Source organism: Lepidothrix coronata, unplaced genomic scaffold (assembly GCF_001604755.1).
Source record: "Lepidothrix coronata isolate B3197 unplaced genomic scaffold, Lepidothrix_coronata-1.0 Scaffold48, whole genome shotgun sequence".
NCBI classification, from domain to species: domain Eukaryota; kingdom Metazoa; phylum Chordata; class Aves; order Passeriformes; family Pipridae; genus Lepidothrix; species Lepidothrix coronata.
In genome coordinates this window covers 1,439,818-1,466,206 of record NW_016690228.1, presented here as the reverse complement: position 1 = coordinate 1,466,206, position 26,389 = coordinate 1,439,818, and the positions used below count along the sequence as shown (strand labels likewise).

General features: G+C 42.7%; 1 protein-coding gene across 1 annotated transcript in view; it reads left to right on the top strand.

Annotated features, from left to right (window-relative positions):
• SIAH3 (siah E3 ubiquitin protein ligase family member 3) overlaps nt 1-24,218 on the top strand; it is a 52,463-nt gene extending 28,245 nt beyond the window's left edge. The window contains exon 4 of the mRNA XM_017814997.1: nt 23,369-24,218. Within this exon, the coding sequence (XP_017670486.1) occupies nt 23,369-23,962 (594 nt within the window). The 3' untranslated portion in view covers nt 23,963-24,218. The remainder of the gene's footprint in view (nt 1-23,368) is intronic.
• Nucleotides 24,219-26,389: the final 2,171 nt, after the last annotated feature.

Below are 26,389 nucleotides of genomic sequence, written 5' to 3'. Positions count from 1 at the left end.
AGCTATAATGAGATGAGACATAGCTCAGCTTTCCTTAACTCTCCATGGGCTTGTATCAACGCAGATGTTCATTAAGAAGAGATAATGGTTTAAAAGCTCTAATTTTCTTACCCTCTCTGCCATCTAAACTGATCCTAATGTGATTAGGAAAGTCCTTTCTTACTTAGGCAGGGTCAATTTGTCTCAGAGGAGGTAGGGAAAGGAGACATTGAGGGTGCCAGTGCTGGCTCCGTGCTCAGAAATGTTATCATGGCAGCTAGGAGACTTGTTAATGCAGTGTCCTTCATCACATCCAAAGGCGGGGGAGAGCAACCCACTTCAGTCATTTTTTATTTATCTGGAAGCAACGAACTTCCACATTTCCACAAGTTCCCTTTATACAAAAAGAGGCTTCCAAACATGGTCATTGTAGTTGCACCCATAATGTCTGACTTATCACAGCTTCACCTCAGCGCTGTGAGGACCACAAGAAACCAGTGCATTGGGAGAAAGCTGCCAAAGTGTTGGCACAACATGTTTGGTTGCCAGAGCTCCTAAGCATTTCATATCATACACAAACTGACCAGAAATTAAAGCAACAATAGGGGAGTTTAGCTTAAGGTCAGAAAATACCGGGATGCTCCCAAACCACAAGGAGCCTGTGTCAAATAATAAGTAACTGAAACAGGGAGAAAGTCCTAAAGACATGTTGCTGTAATGTTGGCCAATGGGCCAAGATTTGGCTACAAGCATGGGGAGCACCATGGGCAGCAAGTTGCAGACTGGAGGATCAGGGTGGGCTGTGGGGTCATGCTAATTTCAGAGCTATGTGCCACAGAGTGGGGAGGGGGCAGCAGGGAAGGAAGGGCAGAGCTGTACCCTGAAGGCCATCAGAGGAGAGGCACGTAATTATACGTGATGCTGAGTGTGCCAGTGGTCAGGGCACACCTGCACTGTGTTTTGAGACAGCCTCACACCAAGAAGGTATATGGAAAGATTAAAGAGAAGATCACTTCTCCCCTTCTGCATTCACCTACATCAGGCCTGGGTGGAGAGAAACACTGCTAAGATTTCAAATGGGCACTCTCATCCAGCCCTGGGGTATAAATTACCACTTCCCTCCTCTGTAGTTCCCTACCAGGCATCGCAGACAAACAAATTTTCAAAAGATGGTGTTACCCTATTCCTACAGCAGCTGCTCAGCTGCTGTCTTTGCCATCACACCTGAAATGAGCAGGCTATCACAGCGCAGGTTAACCTTCCTCTGCAGGGGCTGAAGACCATGTGACCAGTCTTCACTACCAGCTCAGTCCATTTTCTGGCAGGCCTCCTTAGACAAAACTAGCATGCCAGTCTTGGCTGCCCTGACCTCTCATTTCTTATGCACTTCTTTTCTGGTCATCCTGATGCAAATCACAAAATCAGTCTGGCAATTCCAGCTGCTGGCACTCTACACTGCTTGCTTTCCATGCAGTTCCTCCAATGCAGACAACTGGAATATGAGGTGCCTCAACTCTTCAAAATGTGTAGGTGAATGTTTCCTACTGTTTTTTCCCTAGTGCTGTTTCTAGTGTAGGCCTGGGGGCTGTCATTTGGGCTCGTTTCACACCCTGTGTGTTCTCTGCATTGTTGTGGTGGATGTCATGAATCAGCTCTTGTGTAATTTGTCCTTTGCACCTTATCTCAATATGGCATTGCAAGGTCTTTCCCTGCTACTAGGTTAAGTGCAGAGATGGCTCAGCATTGTGGCCTATCTTTTCCATAAAAGGCGCAAACACAAGTTCATTTTCAAATGTGTCATTCTCTATGTCTCAGAATTTTTCACTTTGCTGTTTTGGTCTGAGGTTTGGGTCATGCTTCAGCTTTGTTTGCCAAGCTGTTCTTTCATTGACTCTGCGTGCCCCCACAGCAGGCATTGTTCAAACAGAATTTTCAGTATTACAACAGTAATATTGCTGAGACTTCATACAAAGTGGGGTGGGTTTTTTTCATATCTGTTCAAACAGATGTTATAAACTTCCAGAAAAATTACTACTTTCAGGCTGTGGCTCCTTGCCTGTTCTGTGACAGCAGAACCCTGGAAGTGCTGTTCCCATTTCCTTTGTGTTTTAGTAATGCTGTCAGGGGACTACAGAGTTTGGTTTATTTTATGCAAACATCCATTTTCTAGTTTCCTTTCCCTTCAATCTTCATTAAAATTTCTTGCCCCTTTTGCCCTTTGTGGTGGGTTAATCCTGTCCACCTTGCTTACTTCCCACAAGCATGATGGGGGAAAGAATCAGAGAAGCAATAGTGAGAAAAAGTCAGATCTTAAGATACAGATAAGTGAAGAAAAGAGAGAAAATAAAGAACAAGTGATGCAAATGCAGTCACAGACCAATGTCAGCTGATCTCCAGGCAAAGACTACTTTTGAAAGAATACCCTCCCCCCAATTTATTGATGAACATGACATTTCAAAATATACATTTGATCAATTGTGGTCATCTGTCCCAGCTGTGTCCCTTCCAAAGTTCTTGGCCATTCTTCAATAAACTTGTGGGGGGAGGCAGAGTGAGAAACAGAGACCTTGATGTTGTGCAAGCTCTTCTCAACAATAACTGAAACATTCATGTTTTATTAACACCGTTCTGGTCACAAATCCGAAGTCCAACACCATGTGGGCTTCTGTTAAAAAGTTAGTTCCATCCAAGCCAGCCCCAGTGCTCCTTATTTTATTTCACTCCACACCCTCCGTGTCTCCTGCCTTCTTTCATATTGTTCTTTTCTGGTGCCAACTATAAAAGATACCTGGCTAAATGAAGAATGTCATTTTACCAATTGAAGGGAAATAGGCATGGCTAGGGTAGATGCAAAAACAGATCATGAGGTGAGTCCATGCTATTTTCATTGATTTTTGAGAGATCCTATATTGATTAGATCATATGCAGATGTCTGTGAACCTCAGATGTTAGGTAAAGTAAATCAAACTTTTTGGTTTCGAAACCTTCCAGTGATCTCAAAACTTTGAGATCAAGCACAAAACTTTAACCAAATTTCTCTTTTTGAGATCGTAGACACTCTAGCCCAGCAAACCATCACCTTCCACTACCTAAATGGCCCACATCTTCAAAAGTATTTTGTTCTGTGGCTCTTTCTAAAATCTGAATTTTAAAGACAACTCTTTTATCCCTAAAGAGTCAACACCATGATATATTACATACACCACTTTCCACTTGTGTAGAGGTGGAAATACAACTTTGCATATTTTACCCCTATGCCTCTGTGGTAACACCCAGCACCAACAAATAATGATAAAAGTGTGTCATTCTCATTACCTGCAGGGATAACAAAGATTAAAAGGGAGAACAAGAACAAAGAAACTGGATTTTATTCTATTGGTCATGCTGGCTTTATATATTGGAGAGAGGAAACTGGAACCCTCATTTTCTAGGTCGCTTTGTTCAGGCACCTTTTGCTATGCACAAAGAGATTCTGTAAGCAGGATATACACAACTTTGAAGTATAACACAGTTATTTATTGGTTGGCAAGACAAGAGATAGCTAGGATTTAATGTGTTGCCAGGCTAAGCATCAGAATGCTCAGTGTCCCCCATAAGACACCTGAAGAGTCCTTGCTGGGCAAGCAATCAGCCATTAGATGGGGAGGGTTTGCTTTCTACTGCACTTGTAACAGGTTCTCAGTGCTGTCGAGTTTCCAGTTTCCAACTCTGTATGTTGCTGTCTAGGATTTTATATCTTCCCATGCTTGTGTTTTTCTTCTTGAATCCTGGAGTTGCTACCTATCTACCCGCCCCTAAGATCAGAGTAAACTCTCTGTAGTCAATAGCCTGAGATACCCCAGGTTTTCAGTGGTTCCCCAGTAAGTAGGGGATGGACAAATTCCCATGATGGATGGTGGCTTAGCCAGTGTAGGAGAAAATTGTGCCATTTCCTTTACCTGTTCATGAACATGACCTGCTGAGGACTCGGGGCAGGATCCAGCTCCCAAAATACAGTTAGGCACCATTTGTTCTCTAACTCCAAATTGCTTCGACACAATAAGAGTCTCTATATACCAAAGCTGCCCCTGAAAATGTGCTAATGTACCTAGTGTACCTCCTCGCCCTCAAAGGGCTGATGTCTTTGGACTATCTTGTTCAGCTCTACGTCTTTCACTTGTACTACTCTGGGTGGAAAATCAGGTAGTCCTATGCTGCCCAATGGACTAGATTCTGCATTTATTTTGTGAGTGTACCCTACAAAAACTGACAGTACATAGGGCAGGAGAAGACACAACTCCCTAGCAGCAGCTTTCAGTCTGTCTTTCATCTACTGCTTACAGAGCAACTTAGCAAACAAGAAGTCTCTCCCACAAAGGAGGGAGCCACATCTACTACTTCCCACACAAGTGCCCTAGTGGTGGAATGGATTGGAGTAGGAATCACCCTCCACTCTTTCTGTTGAAGCAAGGCAAACATGCAGGCAAAAACATAAGCATCTTGGCATAGAAGAAATATGATTCTATATTTATGCATCTTGTGCAAAGAGTAAACCGCATACTGGTTTCTTTTAGATAATGTCTCTTGTAAAACACAATCCACAGAAACTAGGACTGGATCCTAAATTTATCTTCCTTCACATTGGCATGCAAACTGTGAAAGCCTCTGCTGTCCCCGTGTCTCCCTGCTCCTAGCTGTAGTGGCAGTGGAATGGCTGCACTGGAGTTGTCTTGGCTTTGTTCAGCTAAGAATTTGGGTTTACAGTTGTTCACCCTTTATGTATGGTGCTTTTTCAAGGTACTTGTTATGTTCAGTGCTGGAGAAAAAGAAATAGCAGAAGTAATGAGGGTTGCACAACGGTAAAGCAGCAAAGTGAGAAATGCACCACTCCAGTGCAAATGAGTCTCATTCTGACCACTCAGCATCTGCTCTTCTCCCTGGAGCCATGGCTCCTCTATTAGCAAAACCTTGAGGTGCCTCCACTGAATCGGGATGCACACAGCTAATCATGTTCAACTGAGTGTGACCCTTCAACAGGTGTCTGTAGTTGTGTGGTTGGGATTTGGATGTATAATGAGAAGCCAAATTTACTTGAGATACCCTTGCTGCAAAGTGCCAGTATCAGGAAACAAATGACATGAAAGCAAATAATGTACTCCTGTGGTCATAGTATATACATAAAATTAATTCCTTGTAACTGAAACTGATTGTTCACATAAATCTCACTCTGCTTTTAAGCTAGGACGTAACCTCTGCTTAATTGATATTCATACTTGAAGACAAAGAAATCAATTTGGCACGTCCAAGGAGCCTTTAAGTTTTTCACATAGAAAGTCTTTCACGGGCACACGAGTTTAGCTTTTTACAGGCTCAGGTTTGTGAAGCTGAAGATACACTTTAATAATTACATGTATAGATGTATCTCCCCTTGGCAGGCTTGGAAATAAAACCACCTTCTAAATGCATCCTTTCCATGGTCAAATGCCTAGGCATATGTAAACTTGCAGAGGTAGTTCCTGTTCTTTCCCTCACTGTCTCACTACTCCAGGGTAAGGTGCCCATTTCTAATTTTTTTATTACTGTGTACATGATCAAGCCCTGTAGAGGCACCTACTGAAATGTGGCTATGACACTTCCATTCCTGTTTTATTGTTCTTTCACCACTGTCCATCCAGTAACATCCTCAGATTCAGCCAAAAGAGCACAAATTAGGTGGGAAAGCTCATTTTAACACCAAGCCTACAGTGTGGGCATATCAGCAGCAAAAAAAAATTATAATGTGTGAGAAAGTTCAGCCCCATTTCTGACTTACTGGAACTTGGATGGGGTTAGCCATGTACCCTCATAAGCACACTCTTCCTTAAAGCTCTGAACCAAGCAAGCGGAAGAGCGAGGAGTCTGTGCTAGATTTTGAAACGAGCTTGTACAGCAGGTTCGCTGCATGGTTATCATGCCTTGTTACACACACTGCCTTGTGTCCTACAATTTATGTGCTAAGTAGTTTTAATATAGCACCCACACTGATTTCAAGGGCACCTTCCAAAGTGGTGTGACTCTTCAGCTGACAGGGAAGGTAAAGCCTGAATGCCCTTTTCTAGACATAGAAGAGCTGCAGTACAGCTGAGGAGTTGAAATCAGTCCAAAAGAGCTCCTGACACAATGTGCACTTGAAGGAAGAGATGTTTTTTTACATCGTGCCTTGTGAAAACAAACACGTACCTGACATGTAACTGCATCTTGACATAAGATGTCAAAAGAAAAGGCCTTCCACAGGAAAATGCTTATTATTTTCATTTTCAAATGACTGAGTGCTTAGGAAAGGTGCCAAAAGATGTCCCTTAAAGCTGACAGTCTCTGTGCAACCATTAACCTTCAAGGGCTTGGGAAGCAGCACATGAACTCCCCGATGTGAATTTCTACCTCTTGCCTGCACATGCTGAGCAGCCACCTCTGGGCGTGGGAAATTTGTATGTGGCTGTACCCACCAAGCCACAGCAGGCCAAGGTCACAGCAGTGTGATGGGCAGCATTCTCCCTGGATTTGCCTCATACCAGCAAACATTTTCCTTAATTGCCTTGGAGAAACCAGAGGCTGTTTCCACCAAGCACAATGCAGAAGCCACTCTGTGTGAGAGGCAAGTTAAACCACATGGACAGAAGATGTGCCACTTGTCCTCAGAGCCAAGGAATGACTCCTGACCTGTTTTATTCACCTATATAAGGGTAGAATAGGATTATAAATTAGGAATGAGGTCTGGTCTTGAGATCTGGACCTTGATCACCTGCAGAACTTTTTAAATGGCATAGCTTCAAGCTTACCCTGTCTCCCCACAATGAAGGGCAGTACCAGGCCCATGGCATTTAACACAACGCTTAGTCTTCTCCATAGTCTAATAATTTGGACAATCTCTGGCCAGTTTCAGATCTTGTACAACTCTGCTGCTGCTGACTACCATTCTGATAAAAGAAAAGCAGCATGGGCCTGTTCCTCCATTTACTTAATGTATGCTCAATAGCATTGCCCTGTAATATATCTGTGACCAATCAATACCTGATACAATTTTAGCAAATTGTGCTGGAGCAAGCCCCAAAGCTAAAGCAGATCTTCATGTAAAACAGGCAGCAGAAATAAATGGGGAGAAAGCTCACGTGGAAAACAAAGTAGAGATGCGACTTGCAGGTCTGCCTTTGCAATGCTGATCTCACTTCCTCAAGTCCACCAGAGACACAAAGCAACTCTAGGGAAAGAGCATTTGTGATCCTTAAGTTGGGACTGCAGCAACAGAGAGGGGGTGGGAGGTTTCCCATTATAACTGCATCAGCACTTTCTGTGGAAAAAGGTTCTCCATTACCTGCCCAAAGTTAGCTGCTCTCACCTGTGTGACGAGACCCCAAGCAGGGATGAGGCTAAGCAGGGATGAAGTTAATGATCTTCATTCCATGCTGCTGAGTACTGGGTTTCTCTGGTTTGTAGTGGTAGAGGATCTATGTTCATACAGCTCTGTTCTGTGCTGGAGTGGACTGACCTAAGTGGCTGTGGATGGAGGAAAACAGTGAGGTCTTTCACTGATCATTTATCTTCTGGTCTAAATCTGAAGCAGGTATTGCCATATAGCTTCCCACCATAACCCTGCAGAGCCTCCTGTTTGTGCTTCCTTGAGCCCACAAAAACAGGGCAGTCAGCTCTCCTGCTCTGCTGTAGAAAAAAAGAGTTATAATTTCAGATTTCCTTCCATCCAGTGCCAAGCTGCACCCCCAGTTTAGAAAGGAAAGATCCTTAATGCACATGGTAAGAGTAAAATACTGCTCTGGGTACTTTCTCTGTGGATACACTCTGTAACAGAGTGTGGACAGACTTCTATGAGTGAAAGAAAACGGGTCAGTTTTCCATCTTATGACTGGGACAAACAAGAACGACGAGTTAACTAATGGCTAGCTTGTAGTTTAACAAATGGCAGTCAATTATTACAATTTTCTTTCCTTCAATATATGAGACAATGCCAGGACACTGTGTTGCATGATGGGGAAAGCCTGGTGAGTCAGGGCAGGTTGCAGGGAGGAGAGCAATGTTGTTGGGTCGGGGAAGGTTGATCCAGAGTGGACAGACACTGTGGTGCTGAGGTGCACAGGTGTGATGGCTCCACAGTCTAGGGGCAGAGGGATCTGAGCAGAAGCCAAATATGTTTGTCTTGAGCTTGAGACTCTGCAGAACTACTAGGGTATAATTTTGCCTTCATACAGCTCAAAGTCAGGTTATCCGTGCCATTATTCAACATTACTCCTAAAACTTCAAAGCTATTTGTTTCCCTGCACTGAGGATGCTTTTGAAGGAGATCAGCTTTGTTACCTGGCAGCAGGGACTGGTCTTCAATCAGCATCAGACTAAGTACACAGGAATCTATCAGGGTGGCTGCTGTTCGGAGTAAACTGTCCCCAGTAAACTGCAGACAATGATGGAGGGAAAAGGGCTAAGCAAGTACATGGCTAACTGCTCCTTTGTCTCTGTGAATTCCACCGTGTGGCAGCTAGATTGCACTTCCAAGTAGCAATAGGAGAAAGCCTGTGCAAGTGGAAAGTCCTACTAGGCTCTGTGATTCAGGTCCACAGCTTAAGGTCCTGTCATCACTGAGCTTTTCCCATATTTAATTCTAGAAAGAACCTCTGGTAAAAGCAGTGTTCATCTCATTATCAATTCAATTTTTGTGACAGCCCTGCTAGGGCTCTTAATTCCTTGTGTTCAAACAACAAATGAGATGACCCAACTGCAATCTCTAATAGGTATCATTCATTTGTTATAGGGCCTCTCACCCAAAGGACAGAGATGAAAATTTGTCCTCCTAATAGAAAGAGCTGTAAATTAGTTTTATTTCATTGTTAAATCTAGAGGACTGAAAATTAGGATGACCATCCCTTAGCTGAGAAGAAAACGTGACAGCTCCAGGGATTTTCTGCATTAGACAAATAGGCAGCTCATAATCATCCATTGAACAATCACAGTGGCTGTGTCCTGACACCCTTACTACTCAGAGTTGTGATTCTCCTGATACAGTGAACATGGGGAAACTTCTCAAGTCTGATGTCCAGTGCTGGGCCAGTGACCCCAACTCCACTTATAGACAAGCAAGAGAAGTGAACATCTCCTGCAGGTGCTCTCAGTAATTTCATCTCTCCCTGAAGATGGATGTGTTCAACACAAGGATGATGAATAACTTTGTGGAGGTACATCTTATCTCCCTTATTAAGGAGATTAGGCTTCATGAGTAGGTCAGATTTGAACATGTCTATCTTTTAGATAAATACATTTAGACAAGACAAATCCCACCCAAAATTTATCCAGTTGTTTGTCACAGGTGTTTATTCTGCCAATTAATGTTATCTTTATCCTCAAAGTCTTTGCAAGCCCCCCCATCTAAAAGATGTTATCCTGAATTACCATGGATTTGCTGTGGATTTGGAAATTATGGAGTAAGCCATCACTGCATGCTTATAGGGTGGAAAAGAAGGAAATGAAGGCTTTTAAAGACAGATGGAAGCTATGTTGACAGGGGCATGAAGGTGCCTAACAGCCTTCACTGAGCAAGTAGCTGCTGGTGAAGTTGAAGAAACACTTGAGTTGTTCCCCTTGGGAGAACGTCTGTCTCTCTTGCAGTAACTTCACATGTGATTCATGCCTTTGGCATGGCAGGCTGCATAAAACATTACATAGGCATTCCTGTTTGTTAAGCCTGATCCCAAAGGGCTTCCCTGAGCAATCCTAGCCCTTTATGAAACCAGAAGGTGGTGTAATGCCCACCCTGACTGACTCAGGTTGTCACAGGGGTGGACAGTTCCTTGTAGCAAACCCATGCTCTTCACCCCAGAATCATACCCCAACATGGAGCAGGTACTGCAGCAGGAATCTCTATGGACTGAGGGCACCCTTAGAGGGCAATGAGGCTGTTTCCCTCTCTAACATGGTGCACCCTGCCCAGGGGGCAGGTAGGCAGCACTGCAGAGTGAGAGACAGGAAGAAGATCTTCCCTCAATCTCTCACCCCTCAGACGCCACACTTCCTCCTTGCAGCCCTTTGGAAAGAAGGAAAAGAGTTTGTCCCAGGAACACCTTTGATGTGATAAAATGAATGGTCTGTCATCTTGTTCAATAACATCACACAGAAAGATCTATAAAAAGCTCTCTATAGAAATCTGAAAATAAATTTAGAAAATCTACTTCACTCTCAAATCCTCAAAACCCGTAAGTGTATTAGAATAGTTGTAAAATTATTCACTTGTATGATGTGCAAGTTATGCAGTATTGTACAGCCAGATAAGTTTATAGGAACACGTGTTAAGTTGCCTGCATGGGGAGGACATGACTGAAGTTAAAACATAAAACTTTCCCACAAGACAAGTGAGGTTGTGAGGAGGGACACTAAAGTGTGAGAATGGCTTTGAATAAGATATGTGGCTTCTCTTCCCCCTTTTCCCAGTGCTACACTTGCACTGAAATAGGAAATTTTAAAACAGAGAATCAGGGAGACCAGAGCTGACAGAAAGAGCCTATGGTGCTGCAGTCAGAGCTGCACAGTCTATGCCAATGGATTTCCAGCTTTAAAAACAACTAGACTCTAGGGACTGCAGCTCTACTGCGTGATGGGTCTCTCACCTCTGATTGTTCATGTTTTACCCATGAACAACATCATCATCCCCTGGTAAAATCCAATCAGTCAGCCTCACCTCAGTGTCTGGTAATATCATGGAGCAGATCCTCCTGGAAGATGTCAAAACATGAGGAAGATGGTGATGTGATTAGAGACAGCCTACATGGTTTCACCAAGGACAAATCATGCCTGACTATTTTAGTAGCCTTCTTCAGTGTAGTGACTGCATCATTGGACAAGAGAAGAGCTACAGATGTCATCAGCTTCTGTAAGGCCTTTGATACAATCCCCCACAATATTCTTACCTCTAAATTGGAGAGAGATGGGTTTGATGGATGGACTGTTAGATGGATAAGGAATTGACTGGATGGATGGTGGCATCCAAAGAATTATAGTCAATGGCTTGGTATCCAAGTAGAAACCAGTAATGAGCGGTGTGTACCACAAGGGTCCATAATGGGACCAATACTACTTAAAATCTTCATGGAAGACATAGACAGTGGGATTGAGTGCACCCTCAGCAAGTTTGCAGATGACATCAAGCTGAGAGTGCAGCTGATTCACTCGAGGGAAGAGATGCCATCCAAAGTGACCTTGACAGGCTTGAGGAGTAGGGCCTCATGAATCTCATGAAGTTCAACAAGGCCAAGTGCAAGGCCCTGAACCTGGGTCAGGTCAATCTCTGGTATCAATACAGGCTGAGTGGTGAATGGATCTGGAGCAGTCCTGTGGAGACTTGTACTTGGGGGTACACGTCCATATAAAATCAGTTATGACTTGGCAATAGGTGCTTGCAGCCCAGAAAGACAACCATATCCTGGTCTGTATAAGAATAAATGTGATCAGCAGATCAGAAGAGATGATTTAGCCTGTCTACTTCCCTCTTGTGAGACCCTATCTGGAATAGTGCATCCAGCTCTGGGGGTCCCCAACATAAGGATGATGTGAACTTCTTAGAACAGATTCAAAGCAGGGCCATGAAGGTGATCAGAGGGCTGGAGTGTTTCTCCTATGAAAACAGGTTCAGAGAGTTGGGGTGGGAGAAGAGAAGTTTCCAGGAAGATCTCATTGCAACTTTTCAATTCGTAAAGGGGCTGATAAAAAAGACAGAGACACTTTTCACCGGGGCCTGTAGTAACAGGACAAAGAGTAAGTTTTAAACTGAAAGAGGGCAGGTTTAGATTAGACATAATGAAGAAATTCTTTACTATGAGGATAGTGAGACAGAGGAACAGGTTGCCCAGAGAAGTTGTGGATGCTCCATCCCTGGAAGTGTTCAAGGCTAGCTTGGATGGGGCTTTGAGCAACCTGGTTTTGTGATAGATGTCCCTGCCCATGACAGAGCAGTTGGACTTGATGTCTTCAAAGGTCCCTTCTAACCCCTAACCTTCTGTGATTCTCTTGAGGGTGACACACAAGGTCAGAGGGGAGGTGCCAGCAGGCTAGAGGATGCCAGGGGATTCCCCCCCCAAAAGGGCAGTGCTGCAGGAGGCACAGAAGGGAGACTGATTCAACCCCTCCTGGATAGGATAGACAGTAGCTTTCTGTAAGCAGGAATTTTAACCTAGAACATTGTTGTGGATTTTGGGGGCTTTTTTCCTTCAACAAAATCCTTTAAATTTTCACTCTATTAATAGGGCTGGAACATCGTCTTCTCTGGCTAAGCTGAGCCTCCTTTTCTGTTCTTTCTTTACACCTGCATCCTCCCCATGTGAATAAAACTTCTAGAAGAACTATCTTCAAAAATTTGAAGGGGAGGAAAAAGAAGAAACAGCCTATGATTTGCACAAAATTAAAAGAAGTATTTGTGACACAAGCCAAATGTTCCCAGAGAAATTTCCCTTTCCTTACTGCAAAGAATATATCATTGAAACATCTGCATACATTACACAAACTAAATAAATTTACTCAGACTTGAAGTTTGTTTTTCATGCCAAAAGCTAATGGCTCACACAGGTTTTCTGGGGTGTTTTGTGTTTTGTGGTTTTTTCCCCTTTCTTAAGCCTGAATGCACAAACTCGAGACACACTTTCAGCTGACAGTAGAATAATCATGAATTTTAGGTTGTCTTGTAACAGGTAGACTTCTTCATTCAATGCCACACTCACATTGCAGGCACCCAGAGCAAGGGCAAGCTGAATGTCACTAGTGGAGAAGGGGCAGAGATGTGTAGGGGAATGGAGAGTTAACCCTGAGCCCAGAACAATCTGTTTTCCTTTCTTCTCTTCTTAGTGTTCCTGAAACCTGAGCATGACTCCACATACCAGGCCATTGTGGATGAGTTTGAGATGCTCATCACTTGCTGGTACTAGCAATGCCTCAGCAAGAGGGAGACAGGCATGATATTCAGCCACTCTTGTATTTCCTGAGACACAGCTCTTAGGAGAAGATCTTAACCAAAAATGAGGAGTCTCTTATGGCTCATACATTGCTCAGTGACTGTTACAGAGACATAGGCACAGGCACAAGCTATGAGAGAGGACATGGAGACAGGGTTGGCACCATTGTGAGCCCTGTGCTCCCTCGTCACCCCACTTTCATGGCCCCAGCACAGCATCTGCACTCAGCTGTGACCTGCCTGGTGCAGGTTTGGTGGCATATTACCTTGTGACGGTTGCAAGACCAATGTGACATAGACCACAGAGCAGATCCTTGGCCAGAAGGGGTATGTACATGGGACTGGAGACATGGGTCCTACCAAGAGAGTCTGTGGGCTTGCTTAACAATCACTACCTCATCCCTTACCTCCTTCCTTTGTGCCATCCTTTGGCACTCCCAGGGTGCGTTTCTGAAAGAGCAGTTAATGGATTTATGTGTCATATAATTGTGATAGCTGGAGGTTGTCTGGTGGAAGGGAAGAATTTCGATTGTCTCAGGGTGGATTTGGTCTAATTATCTCAGATGACTTAAGCAAATCTGCTTTCTTGGAGACACGCTGTTACTGTAGTAACTTGTAAATGAATATCAGATGATGAGTTATTTAGAGGCAGTCTGAACTGGTAAGTTTATCAGCACAGTGGGCAATCATTTCTTCTTCCTTTTTTTTTTTAAACTCTTTTCCATATTAATTTCTTTCTCAGTGTGAATGTAAACCAAAAAATCAACAGGTCAGATACAGGGCTCTTATGAACTCTCCGTTCCCTATCAGACAGAGCAGATGCAGCTTGGAACTACTTTATCATTTTGCTTTTAATTAAAGCCTATAATGGTTTTGCACTTTATTAACAGGCTTTATCCAAAATACAAAGTGGATAAAGGATGAAGTGAATCTTCAGATAATTCTGCATTTTTTATTATCTCTTTTTACATATGCAGGCTGTTCACTACATCACCCAGAGCCACAGTCAGCAGTGCCTCATGAGCGGTCTGGTGATAAACAATGGTTGCACCCTGCCCTTCTGGAGAAAGAGCTGATAGCGTGTGCCTTGGCTTCGATACTTGCCTTGTGTGGCCAAAGGGGATGGCGTTTAGAGGCATCACCCTTTCTTAAAACAAGGTATAAAATCTTCTTCTAGTCCAAAGAGAAGAGGGTAAACATCTCCATGCCCCAGTGCATCAAGCAGTTGCAATGCAGCATCAAATATACTGCATTATGGCTTATTATCACTGCATTGTATCCAGTCCTAAAATGCAGCAGAGAGAATACAAGTTGCAAATGAGGTCCCAAGGGCATGTCTCACCCTCTAGCCTGGCTTTTTGCAAATCTTTAACGGTTTCAGCCTTTCAGCAAGCCTGGGAAGTCTGCCAGGAGGGTGCTCAGGTACTCCCAGATATGAACCAGAGATGGAAATGATCAAATTGGAAATTTGGACATTATCTCCAAACTACCAACAGAGGAGGAAAACTGTTTCTGACCTGTAGCTGTCCACGCTTTCCACCTCTACTACTGACAGTAGCTGTAGCTCAGGATCCAGGATCTAGATTCATCCCCAGTAACAATTTACCCTTCAGGGAATCTCCTCATGACAGAGTCTGTCTCCACTCCCTCCATGGTATGCATCAGCTCCTGCTCCACCTCAACAGCTTCAGTTCAGCTCCTCTTTTGGGTGCCTCTGCAAAGGGCTTAAATTGTACTGGCAAGAGCACATTAGTGGGCTTCTTCTTGAGGAACAGGAGTAGTTTATTGTCCTCTATTGTTCCACTTCATATGAAAAGCTCTTCAAAATACCTAGAAAGCCATTTTTCCATCAGGGGATTTCAAGTAGCAGAAAGGAAATGTAGGAGAGGGTAGTGAGCATGGGTGCAGCACCTTGCACTGAGCAAGGATGCTCTCTGAGCGCTATGAATATATCTGGTCTTATTTGTTCCCAGAGTCATGGTCTTATACTGTCTTTACCCAAAGCCAGGATGCCTTTTTTTCTGTTGTTACAGCTTCATCCTTAGTTAAGCCCTTAGAGCAGGCATAGGGCAATCATCCCAGAGTAGGTGATGTGTATCAGCTTGCCAACCTGCCAGATCTCCACAGGTGCAGATGTTTCCATTTCACCCATTTCATCTCCATGCTTTTCATTTATTTTGTCTAGCAAATAACTGCCAGATGCTCCACAGAAATTGCCCATGCACGTGGTTTGCTTATATCTACTCAGTGTATTTTATTCCTCAAAGAGAGCACAGAAAGTGATGTCAAGTGAGATCCATCAAATGCAGCAGCTAAACCAGGACCATTTGCCTGGATGTCCCTGACCCAGTTGCAGCTTTGGCTGAGAGACGGCAAGGTGGTGTGTCTCCATTCAGTTTAAACACAAGAAGTTTCAGTCTCCTCTCATCTGGGCTGGGAAGGGTTCATCAAACTTTGTTTCAAAGCAGAAGAGCTGAAGAGCATGACTTTGCTCCACCCTGTCCATGTCTACACAAGTGTCTCTCAGAAAGCATCTATGGAATCGAAATGCTTTAGTGTGAATCCTGTTTATATTTCACTATCATTACATTGTTTTCAATATATTGCAGAATGTCAAGTTTCTTGAATTCTTTTGCTTGTACTTCAAGACTGGATGGCAGTTTATGCTGAAAAAACTTATTTTTGAAAAAAAACCAAGGGAATTTAATATGGGAATAATGTCTTTCTATCTGGGATACATTTAAAATGCTGTATCATAGTCTTGCTATATCTACCACGAAAACACTTTTTTTCCCCCAAAATACTTCTATATATGGCTTCATCTAAAATTCAGGGTTGTCTGATAGAGCGAAGTGTGTGCTACAGTGTGGACGTGTACTAAAGTTGTAGTTATTTCTGCATGCTCAGAGGTGTGTAATTAGCATGAGGACAGCCATTAACACATCCCCTATGCTGTGTCACCAAATCACACCTGATTATGTTGCAAAGTGAGATTAGCAAAATAAGCTTGAAGTTGTCCTCTCACTGTCTTTTGATAGTAGGAAAAACAAATCCTCCCACAGCCAAAGCTGCAACTAATATTCAGTACTTAAGAAATTCAACTGATGCATTCATGAAGAACAAGATTTTGTGTAATTAAAATTTTAAATAAATCCCCAACATGAGCCCTGGCTTGGATTTCTTAATTTCAGATATAGCTTTTAACAAAATAGGTTGGGGGGTTGTTTTTTTTTTTTCTTCTGTTTTCTTTCATCTGAGAGATTTAAAAAATCTTATTAGCATATTAAAAAAGAGCAGGAGATAAATTAAGTGGAGACCAGGATTAAAAGACTCACTACTTTCTTCATGTCACCTTTATAGTTCTTTTGAGCATCTGTCCCTAGGCGGTGGATGTAAGTAACGTGGAGGTGGATGTTAGTGGGTGGCAAGGCTTTTGTGAGGCAGAAATAAGCTGAGAATTAGAAAATTATTGGAGGCAGTTTCCATACAGATGAGAAGAAGCAGTCAGACCCTGAGAAGCCCAGAAAGAGGAGGAAGACAGCTAGAAAACTGAATAAATGGTACATTTCTCCGGCAAAGAAATTACCAATTTGTTTCAACCGAAACCCTGAAAGTTGCCATGGTTGCTTAAAGATGCTGAAAACCCTGAAAGTTGCTCATTCAAAGCATCTCACAGCTGCAGGCCTGGGTCTCTCCTTGTCTGTGGAAATCTTTAGGACACAGTAAAAAATCCACTGAGATCTCAAGGCTCATTTCTACTAGGTAGAAATAGCCTACCTATAGGTAGGCTACTTACCTACCTATAGGGTGACTGCATCTCTTGTTGTTTCTTGTTACACACAGGGTGGTGGAGGAGATGAGGTAAATAATGACATGTTATTAAGGAGTTCCTGTAGCTGTGAGGAAATCCACATTGCCAAAGTCTTGGACCTGATCTGCAGATAGTTTAATCACTTGTAGCTGCATCTGAGGTTAATGGAGGCTGGATTCAGAAAATATCAAGTGCTCTCAGAGGCAATTCTACTATGAAAAATCAGGGGCTGGTTGATACAAGCTGGCCAAAATATACGGTCACAACACTTGGATCTTTAATCCCTCCATGCCTAAATTCCTTGACCCAACAGTGAGAAAAAAATACTGCTGTTGTTCTTCAGCATCAAGGGTATCAGCTGACAGGTGGCTGTTATGCACAGAGACAGACACAGCAATGAGCCTCATAGAAGAAAAAATTACACAGCAAAAAGCACCCCTCTCAGAAGAAGGTTTAATAAAAATATGTGTTCTAAAATTTGGGACTGTTTTCACAAGGAGAAATAATAAAATAAAATTTATAAGAGAAGCTCATCATCAAGATGAGCTTCTATCCCCCTGGATCCCACTATTTTTTAAACAAAAAAGGTATCAGAATAGTCTAACCTGGACAAAAATGTGTTTTCTCCCACTGCATTATTCTCAGAAACTTTTGAAATGGATATGTGTTATGAGTCTATATATAAATATATGTATGTGTGTTAATGTAAGTGTGTATGTGATTTAATATGTATTTTAAAGTCAGCCTGAATCAGGTATTTCCCCGAACAATGTAAGTTTTACGAAGTTATACACAATAAGAAACTATACCTCATAGTGGAGTTGACCGTAGGAGGAGGCAGCCTCAGCACAGTTGGTGGGTTTGTAAAAAGGGGTGTTAGCACAGCCCCTCTCAACCCCTGGCTCCTGCCAAGGGTCACAGCTGCCGTGAACATATACAGCTCCTACCAACTCTCCTGTAATCCAGCCAAGAAAGCTGAGGATGAAGAGGAGAGAGTTTGGATACGTGGAAGGAGCAGTTCCTTTTTGGGAGGAGGATTAGGTTGCAGTGGGACTGGGGTAGAGTGGGAGCACTGTCTTCTGTTTTGGGCTGGCTGGCATGTCCAGTGGCTTTATTTTCATCTTTGCTGTTTTCTATGTGACCCTCCTCAGTAGCCCTACAATGATGGCCTTCAGACTACACCACTGACTTCCCCAAGCAAATAGCCCAGCACATGGGTGAATTAATGAGTGTTTGCAAAATGTGTGTGATCACTGGAGAAAATACAGTTGCACGGGTATGAAGTGTCTGGAAAAGGATGATTATTTGCAGCACCTGTTCTGCTGTCAGAAACCCTTATTCACTGGGCAGTGAGCTAGTCCTTGTTGTCCCTCCTTAGGATATTCTCAGCACACACTGGTACTGTTCACAGACTGATTTTTGCACATTATGTGCATTACAGTAAGTAAAAGTATGAATGAGGCATCCAGACTCCCAATATAACACTGGCAAATGCTGGAAAGTGTGGAAAGATGACACTTAACCTTCTCTCTGAATACCTGAGCCTGTTTATTCTTTTACAATGTGGTGGTGCTACTCACTCTCCATATACTACAGGTCATCAGTGTCTGGGCCCCCTCCTGTGGGATGGGAGGACTGGTTTCAACCCTTCCTCACCCTGTGGAGTTTATCTTGAGTAAATTCACCATTTTCAAGTCAGAACTTTAATGGCAAGGCATTTGGCTGCTCAGGGAATCAGCCACACTTGCTGTCCCTATTGAAACTGTGACGATGTGGAGCAGGGAAGCAGGGCTAGAGGGATGGTGGTGTAGCCAGTGTCTGCAACCCACAGGGCCATGATCTCAGCCAGCAGACGTGCAGTGGGGGTTGCTGCCTCTGTTTCCACTATTTGTACTACAGTTGACCTAAAAACTTTGTTAGTTCGAATACAAAAGGTCTCTCAGAGCACGAGGAGCAATACCAAAGACCTTTCTTCCAGGTGGGTGCCTCACCTTTGCAGCTGCAGAGTCAGAAATGTACTTGTGGCTTTTTTACCTCTTGGAGATCTTGGAGATCTCTAACTCTTGGATCTACTCTTCATACTTCCCCTGAATGTCAGGGGACTTCTACCAACTCACTGGAAGTGACTTGAGTAGTGTAGCAGTGGTAGGGAACCAAGGATTTACACCCTTATGTGAATAGGCATCCACTTCTCTCTCCATGGGCTGTATTGTCTCCAATGCAGTAGGAGAAGCCCATGGTGGTACAGCTCTTCCCTGGCTAAAATAGGGTTGCCCTTCTGCTCTTTGTCTAGAAACTGGTAAAACTGCACTGAGGATGTGTTTGGTCCTGGCTGCATGTAGAGAGCGGTGTCCAGGGGGATGTTCCTTTGGCACCTCTTGGGATCAAGTGAATTGCATTCTCCATGGGCTCTGCTGTAAAAGGAACTGATATTCTTCAGAGTTAGCCACCCGCTCCTCAGACATCAAAGGTAAAACAAGTGAATCACATCTAATGTGGTTTGTTGCATTTTTAGCAGAAAGCCTGTGTCCCAGGTCCAAGTATAATCATGGTTTGTATTTTTTTTTCCATGAGAAAAGCACCATGTGTTTATAAATTGCTCTTTGCCAAATTACTTGTTCTTAAAAAGAATTACACCATAATAAGCTGCATCATTAAAAAGAAATTTTTCTGTGAGCAGCAGAGCCTGGTTTCCTGCAGTTTGGTGCCTCATGGTGGGATTATGTTGCGTCTAATGAGGAGCACTCTGGCTGAAGCCTTTTCTCCTGTTCACAAAGACACTGTCTCATGTGGGTTTGCTGGTGTCTATAATACATTTGGGATCAAACTGCCATTGTTTAGGTTCTCTCTTGTCTGCCAATGTAATACTGCACACGTGGCAAACTGTTCCTCCCTGGAGACGTGCAAGGGTCATACATCTCTACCCTGATGCCTCTTCCCATAAAAATGATTGAAAATTAAAGCATTTGAGATTTCTATCCCACAATTCAGTTTGACTAAAATTGGCCAACAGGCTAAAAGATAATTGAGAATAATATTGGACTGACACAACAATATAATAAACCTAATTTTATTAGGTAATCGGGCAATAAATGATGGAAAGTAAATACTGGAGGAGATTAAACATGAGAAAAAATGTTCATAAATATTTATTCAAGCATTTAAATACAGTCAAGGTGACCGTTTTATGCCCATTTTGCATTTCAATTTTAGTGTTTCAATTCACAGTCATATGAATCACCAACAAGGGCACAGACACCCCAATAGTTACATTCATACCTCAAAAGTAAGAGTAAAGTAATAGTTTCCTCTGAGACTTTTTTTTTTACAGTGACAGAGAATTATTAAATGTTTATTGAAAAATACTACAAATTTAGAGTTTAGAAACAGGAATGTTGAATAATTCAGAAATCAGATTTTGAAGATGGTTCTCACCTAGTCAGAGAATAAAGATAGATCATGTGGTTTGTCCTGGATTTCAGAATTTTCAGTAAACCTGAAATGAACAAAGTCAGACCAGAAATCCTTTGCTGAAGTGGTTCATGGAAAGGTTTTGAGAATGTTTCAGACATATGAGATGTGAAAGACAATTCACAATTATTTGTGCACATACACACAAAATCACAGATTAAGGAAAGAAGAAAGATACATTGAATAAATTGCTCATTGTAATTTATATTCCTAATTCCTAAGCCATAGAAATGTGTTCGTCATAAAGAGATTTTTTGAGGGTATTTCTATTTTCTTACCTTGGATGCAGTTTAGATGGATGAGCTACCGTTGGTCTCCATGCTTATCAGATTAGAAGAATGCATTTCTAAATTCAATTACATCCTCAGTGGAAGTGGTTTCTCTGACTCTGGTAATCTTTGGAGAAGAATTATACACAGTCTATAAAGCTTCACATTTCAAAACCTAATTTTGAATGTTATTCAAGAGGTTAATTTAAGATTCATCTTCCAAAAGGAGAGTTAAATAAAACTGATAGAAGGCTGGAACTTGTTGAGTGGCTGAGAGGTTTATCAGCATGTGAGTACGAGTTCATTAGTTTTAATTAGTATAATCACTAATGTTGCATTAACAGTTTGGTGAGAGAAAGTAATTGCTCACACCCACTGTATTAGATTGGGAGATTAGAATTCATTTTATGAGGCAATTAGCATTTCAGGGATTTTTTTTTTAAGGCTTTTATGATCTGCCATTGCAATACCCTCCTTCACCAAAAAGAGTTTAAATTAACCATAACTTTCATCCTAATGGGATGCAAAAATTAATGCAGAATTAAGTGTGAACCAGTAATCCCACTGCGATAAGCAGGCAGCTAATGCCACAAACCTTGATTAGTTTATAATGACCTGTTTTATTTCCCAGACAATGATAGTCATTTATCTGTCCTCAATTCATTATGTTCCTAGAAAGTTTATATTCTTGAATTTTACACAGCAAAACAAATAAAAAATGAGGAAGGGAAAAGTAGAACTGTACTATTGAAGTAATAATTCTCCAAAGAAAAAGGAAGTTTCAGTAATAGGGCTTAACTAGTCAATTATTCTTCACATCAAATGCCAGAGGAAGAAGAAACAGCTCCCTTTGTCATTAGCTGCTCAGGAATGTGATAGGCAGAGCAAGGTTGTGATTGCTGTTACTGTGAAATTCATGTTTCCTCCCAAGGCACTGGATGTCAAAGTGAGAATGGAGATTCAGGACTTGTCATCCTAGTTGGCAAGGGAGCCTTGGTCATCTGAGAGTTAGGACAATTCACCCAAGAAATTGCCTTCCAAAACATCCTGGAAAGCAAAACTGCTTAGAGCAAGGTTGTAATGAAAGGCACCATGATATCCATAAAGAGATGAGAAATACACCATTTGCAACAAATTTAGCACCCATTTTATGGGATTATGCTTGCCCCTGATTAAAACAAAAAATAACCAAAAAATAACCAAATAAATCCCAAATCTGCTATGTCTTGGGTGTGCTATGGACGAGAACAACTGTTAGATGTTAGAACTATGACGTAGTTCCTGAAATTTTGGGTACATATATTAAAATGAGTGGACGTGGGGCAGTATTCAGGGAATTACATGAATCTTCCAAAAACATATGTTTAAGCGAAATGTACATACATATGTATGTACTCTTATAAGAGATATTGGGGGGCCCCTGGTGGTCTAGTGGTTAGGATACAGCACTCTCACCGCTGCGACCCGGGTTCAATTCCCAGTCAGGGAAAAACTCCCCCGGGCAGATGGAGCTCGTCAGCCCTGTGAGGCAACCCATCTAAGAGAAGGTCACTCTAAACAAACCTACGTCCTGAGGACCTCACTGCCACTGTCCGAGCTTGCTCGGCCCCGGCAGATGAACCTCAGGATTAAAGGGTGGGCTCAGTTCAGCGCACGCTGTGTCTCACCTAAAAAATGAAGGGCTCGAAGGGTTAATGACCTTTCCCAAATCTTCGCTCGCGAAGACTGGCCATACATATAAGAGATATTAATGGATATATGAGACACGCTCTTAGAAGAGGGGTTCAAAGAAAAAAACTTATTAAACAGCCAAAAATTAGGTACAACTAGACAGACTGGATTTCAGTCTGTCTGGCATCAGCTGATGTCACCTTTAGAATGTGAATTACTCCACCTGAGGTCTGCATCCTCCGCTGTAAGGGCTGCCGCACCCTACAGACTGCAGAGGCAGTCCAAGGTGGCTTGGTTGGCTGAAGTAAATGCTGAAGTAAATGTTTAAAATTGGGTAGAATGAATCATGACCAGCATGCCTGTCATGATGCTTTAGGGTTTGTCTATGCACAGAGTTATTGTGGAAAGCCATTACTCTTCCTGAATAGCATTACTTGTGAATACACTTTTGGTTGAATAAGACATTTCTCTTCAACAACACCCACTTGACAGAGGCAGAGCAATTTGCTTTCTAGTCCTCATGTGGAAACCTTCTGCAAGAGCTACTGCCTTTTTAGTGAGCAGCCCTATCTTAATCCAAGTTTACTTTATTGCAAAAATGCCCTAAATTTGCCATCCATTCACCTTTGAGAGCAATTTAAGATTTATGGAGGTAAGTGCATCTATTAGGCACAAATATATTGACAAAAAAAAAAATAATGACGGTATCGTATACAATAAAAACTTGACTTTCATTTCACAAATTATGGATGTTATAAAGCTTATTGTTTCAGGAAAAATGCCTGTATTTGCATGTATGTTTCATTAAAGAGTAATAATGCCATACATATTTCATTTCCTTGTTCTGAGCAGCAAAAGCCTTAACTATATAAAATGCCCCATGCTGTTCTTGCTTTGTTGGTTTTTTTTCTTTTAATCAGATTTTTCCCCCTAAACTAATGAAATTGCTCTTTAAACACATACATCATTTTCATTTTAAGTGATTTACCATGACTCAAACAGTTTCTCTCTTCTGGAGAACGAGGCACTTTTTGTTGTGCACATCCAGGTCAGAATTGCCTCTGATATCCAGAGTGCTGAGTTCCCTGCAATCCCACTAGTGCTGTTTTAGGTGGAGTGTTAGGTGACTGATATCTGCAGGGTCTGCACCTTGGATATCTACACTGATTCTTGGTCCACCTGCTATCACATGTAATTTCTCTCTTCTTGTAGTATGCACCGACCCTCTGTGCAGCTGCGCAGACGTCCACGGAGCGAGGCATCCTTCCTCCCTGCCATCATCACGAAGCAGTGCATGACCCCGAGCTGGTTCCCTGCATGTGCCCGCTCTTTTCCTGCCCATGGGAAGGGCACTTGGAGGTGGTGGTGTCCCACCTGAGGCAGACCCATCACATCAACATCCTTCAGGGTGCAGAGATTGTCTTCCTGGCCACGGACATGCACCTGCCCGCACCCACAGACTGGATCATCATGCACTCTTGCCTTGGCCACCAGTTTTTGCTGGTACTCAGGAAGCAGGAGAAGTATGAAGGCCACCCGCAGTTCTTCGCCACAATGATGCTGATTGGCACACCGACCCAAGCTGACAACTTCACCTACCGGCTGGAGCTCAACAGGAACCAGAGGCGCCTTAAGTGGGAGGCGACCCCCAGGTCGGTACTGGAGTGTGTGGACTCTGTCATTTCCGACGGGGATTGCCTTGTGCTGAACACTTCCCTGGCTCAACTCTTTTCTGACAATGGAAGCCTAGCGATAGGAATTGCAATAACGACCAGCAAAGTTCACAACTCCGAAGCTGAAATGTGAGGGGGAAGAGGAGCAGGAAGAGAAACAGCAACAACAGTGGTGCTCTAGCTGCCTTGTGAGAGCCAGAACTTGCAGACTTTTCGGGGGGGTCTCAGGTCTTTTATGGTATTTAGTACTTGTCCACAGTGGGCATTATGTAAACATCCCGTGGTTACAGTCTCTGTGTAATGTATTTACCATTTTGTTAATACAATTTTATGATAAATTTTAAAGAGGCTAATCAATTTATTGTAGCCCTCCAGCAGCACTGAAAGCAACACATGTTAATGAAAAGTGCACCCAGGGTGACTCACAGAAACCTTTGCTCTGAGAATGCTATGCAAATATGTTTTCTTCATTGCCTGCCTAATTGACTGGAGGCCCCTGTGCCTGATGAAAGGTCAAGTATTTCACTAAGGGACAAGAGCACCCAGGTTTCCATATTAGCAAGAGTGATTTAACTCTTATACTGTGGTTACAACCAAGCCCTGCGGGAGCCTGCAGTTTCACAGCTTCCTTCAGCTTCTGAGGGAACAACTTCCTCATTCAAACACTGAAAGCTTCAGAAGAAGAAGTCACCACCTCTGCTGAGCAGGGGCCTGGAAACCCTCATCCTGCATTCAATTTAGGACAGCTAGTAGGTGGTCACAGTGAGCATGGTTAAATATCACTCTTGTATCATACAGGGCAATGAGAGGTTGCTAGATAGTCTGGCTACATGTGTGATATAACCATAACCAGCCATTGGGGCGTTCATCTTCTTAGCTGCTATTTCCTTAAGCATCCAAAAAACACTTTTCAGAAAATAAAGTATAAGGACGGTCCTAAGCTCAGCACTGATCTTGCTATGGAATTCTGTGCCCCTTAAACCCACAGTTGGTGCTGCTAAATATTGATTTAAAACAATATAGACATGAGATTTAAAATACATTCCTTTAAAAAAAAAACTCTTTTCTTCCTTCCATACATTTTGGGGGCAGGGAAAGAATGATGGCCCCCTTCTGCTGAGGGTGTTTTACAACAGCAATGATCATAAAAAGACACGGGCTTCTCTAAGAGCATCTTCCTTGGATGGCTCCTTGGGGAGAGTTGGAGGCAGGATCTGGCAACTCGGTTCCATCTGCAGTCAGCCCTGTTTCCTCCATAGCTAACAGCAACAGAGAAATCCCACTGCAGTAGGTGACATATTGAAGGAGGGGCCTCCACAGGGATTGTGACACATGAGAAGCATGGGAAACTGCCTTTTCCTGTTTTCCCTTCTGCCTGTGTGTGACTGTGGCCTGGCTGCTCCTGAATGCTTTGTCAAGAAACATCTGGTCGGTCGGGTCAGTTAGTAGCTAGAGAGACTGAGGCTCATAGCTTGAGTTCCTTGGAAAGCCAAGGAAGGGGGGAAGCAAGCTGAGAATAGTCCTTCAGTTCTTCAAAACACATCTCGCTGTAGTTAACTTCAGGTAGACAAGACTATTGATGCTGATCTCTCCTATCTGTTGCTCTCCTGAGAATTATTATAAATTATGCATGACGTGAAATGAATTGAAGTTTTCCTGAGATGAATACCATGCAGGCAATGTCTTCTGAGACATAGATGTACGTCACCTCCTTACCTGGACTTTCATAGCAGATCAGAGAGGAGCTAGGGTCTCTTCAACAGGCTGCTCATGACCATGCAAGCTGAGGTCCAAAGAAGTCTCAGTCCCTGTAAGAATACACTGGAGCACAGCTACATGTTTCTCCCACCTCTGAATTCAGAAGGCCAGGGAGGGACATACTGATTTGCAGTGCTTCACTGGAACACACAGCCTTCAGAACAGCTTGCTTTTTCCCTGCGATGTTAAATATTCAGAACCAGCAAATGCTGCCCTTGCCTTAACTGATAGCAATAAATAAATCATTGGTGCTTTTGTGGACTGAAACTGGCTTCTCCAGCTCCTCCAGTAAAAATAAAACAAAGCAAAAGCAATAAGACCCCAAGAAAAACAGTTCCTCTAGCTTAAACTTTCTGAGGTCTTTGTACACTGGGGTAGAGACCAAATGTAATAATGCTTTTGTTGCCTGATCACAAGTTCTAGGGGGATGTATATTTCTTTGTTATTTACTTTTTCCAGACTATTTACTTCTTGTTAGTTGGCACTTTTTGTATTTGAAATATCTACTTTGTGAACCCAACAAAGTAAACTCCTTGCTTGTCTTGGCTTTCTCCACATCTGCAAAGACCCAGCTCTGGCAGGGATTTCAGAAATCTAGATTGGAGTACTACACTAGAATACTGCACTACATTGGAGTACTGATGAAAATCTGTCCAGTGAGATTCCCAGGAAACAAAAGGAGGACACATTTCAGGAAGAAATGAGAGATGGGTGCTAAAACCAGCCTTTGTAAGCATCTCAACATGAAGTTCAAATGTTTAAGGATATATTTAAGGGCTTTCTACCACAGAAGGCATTCTAA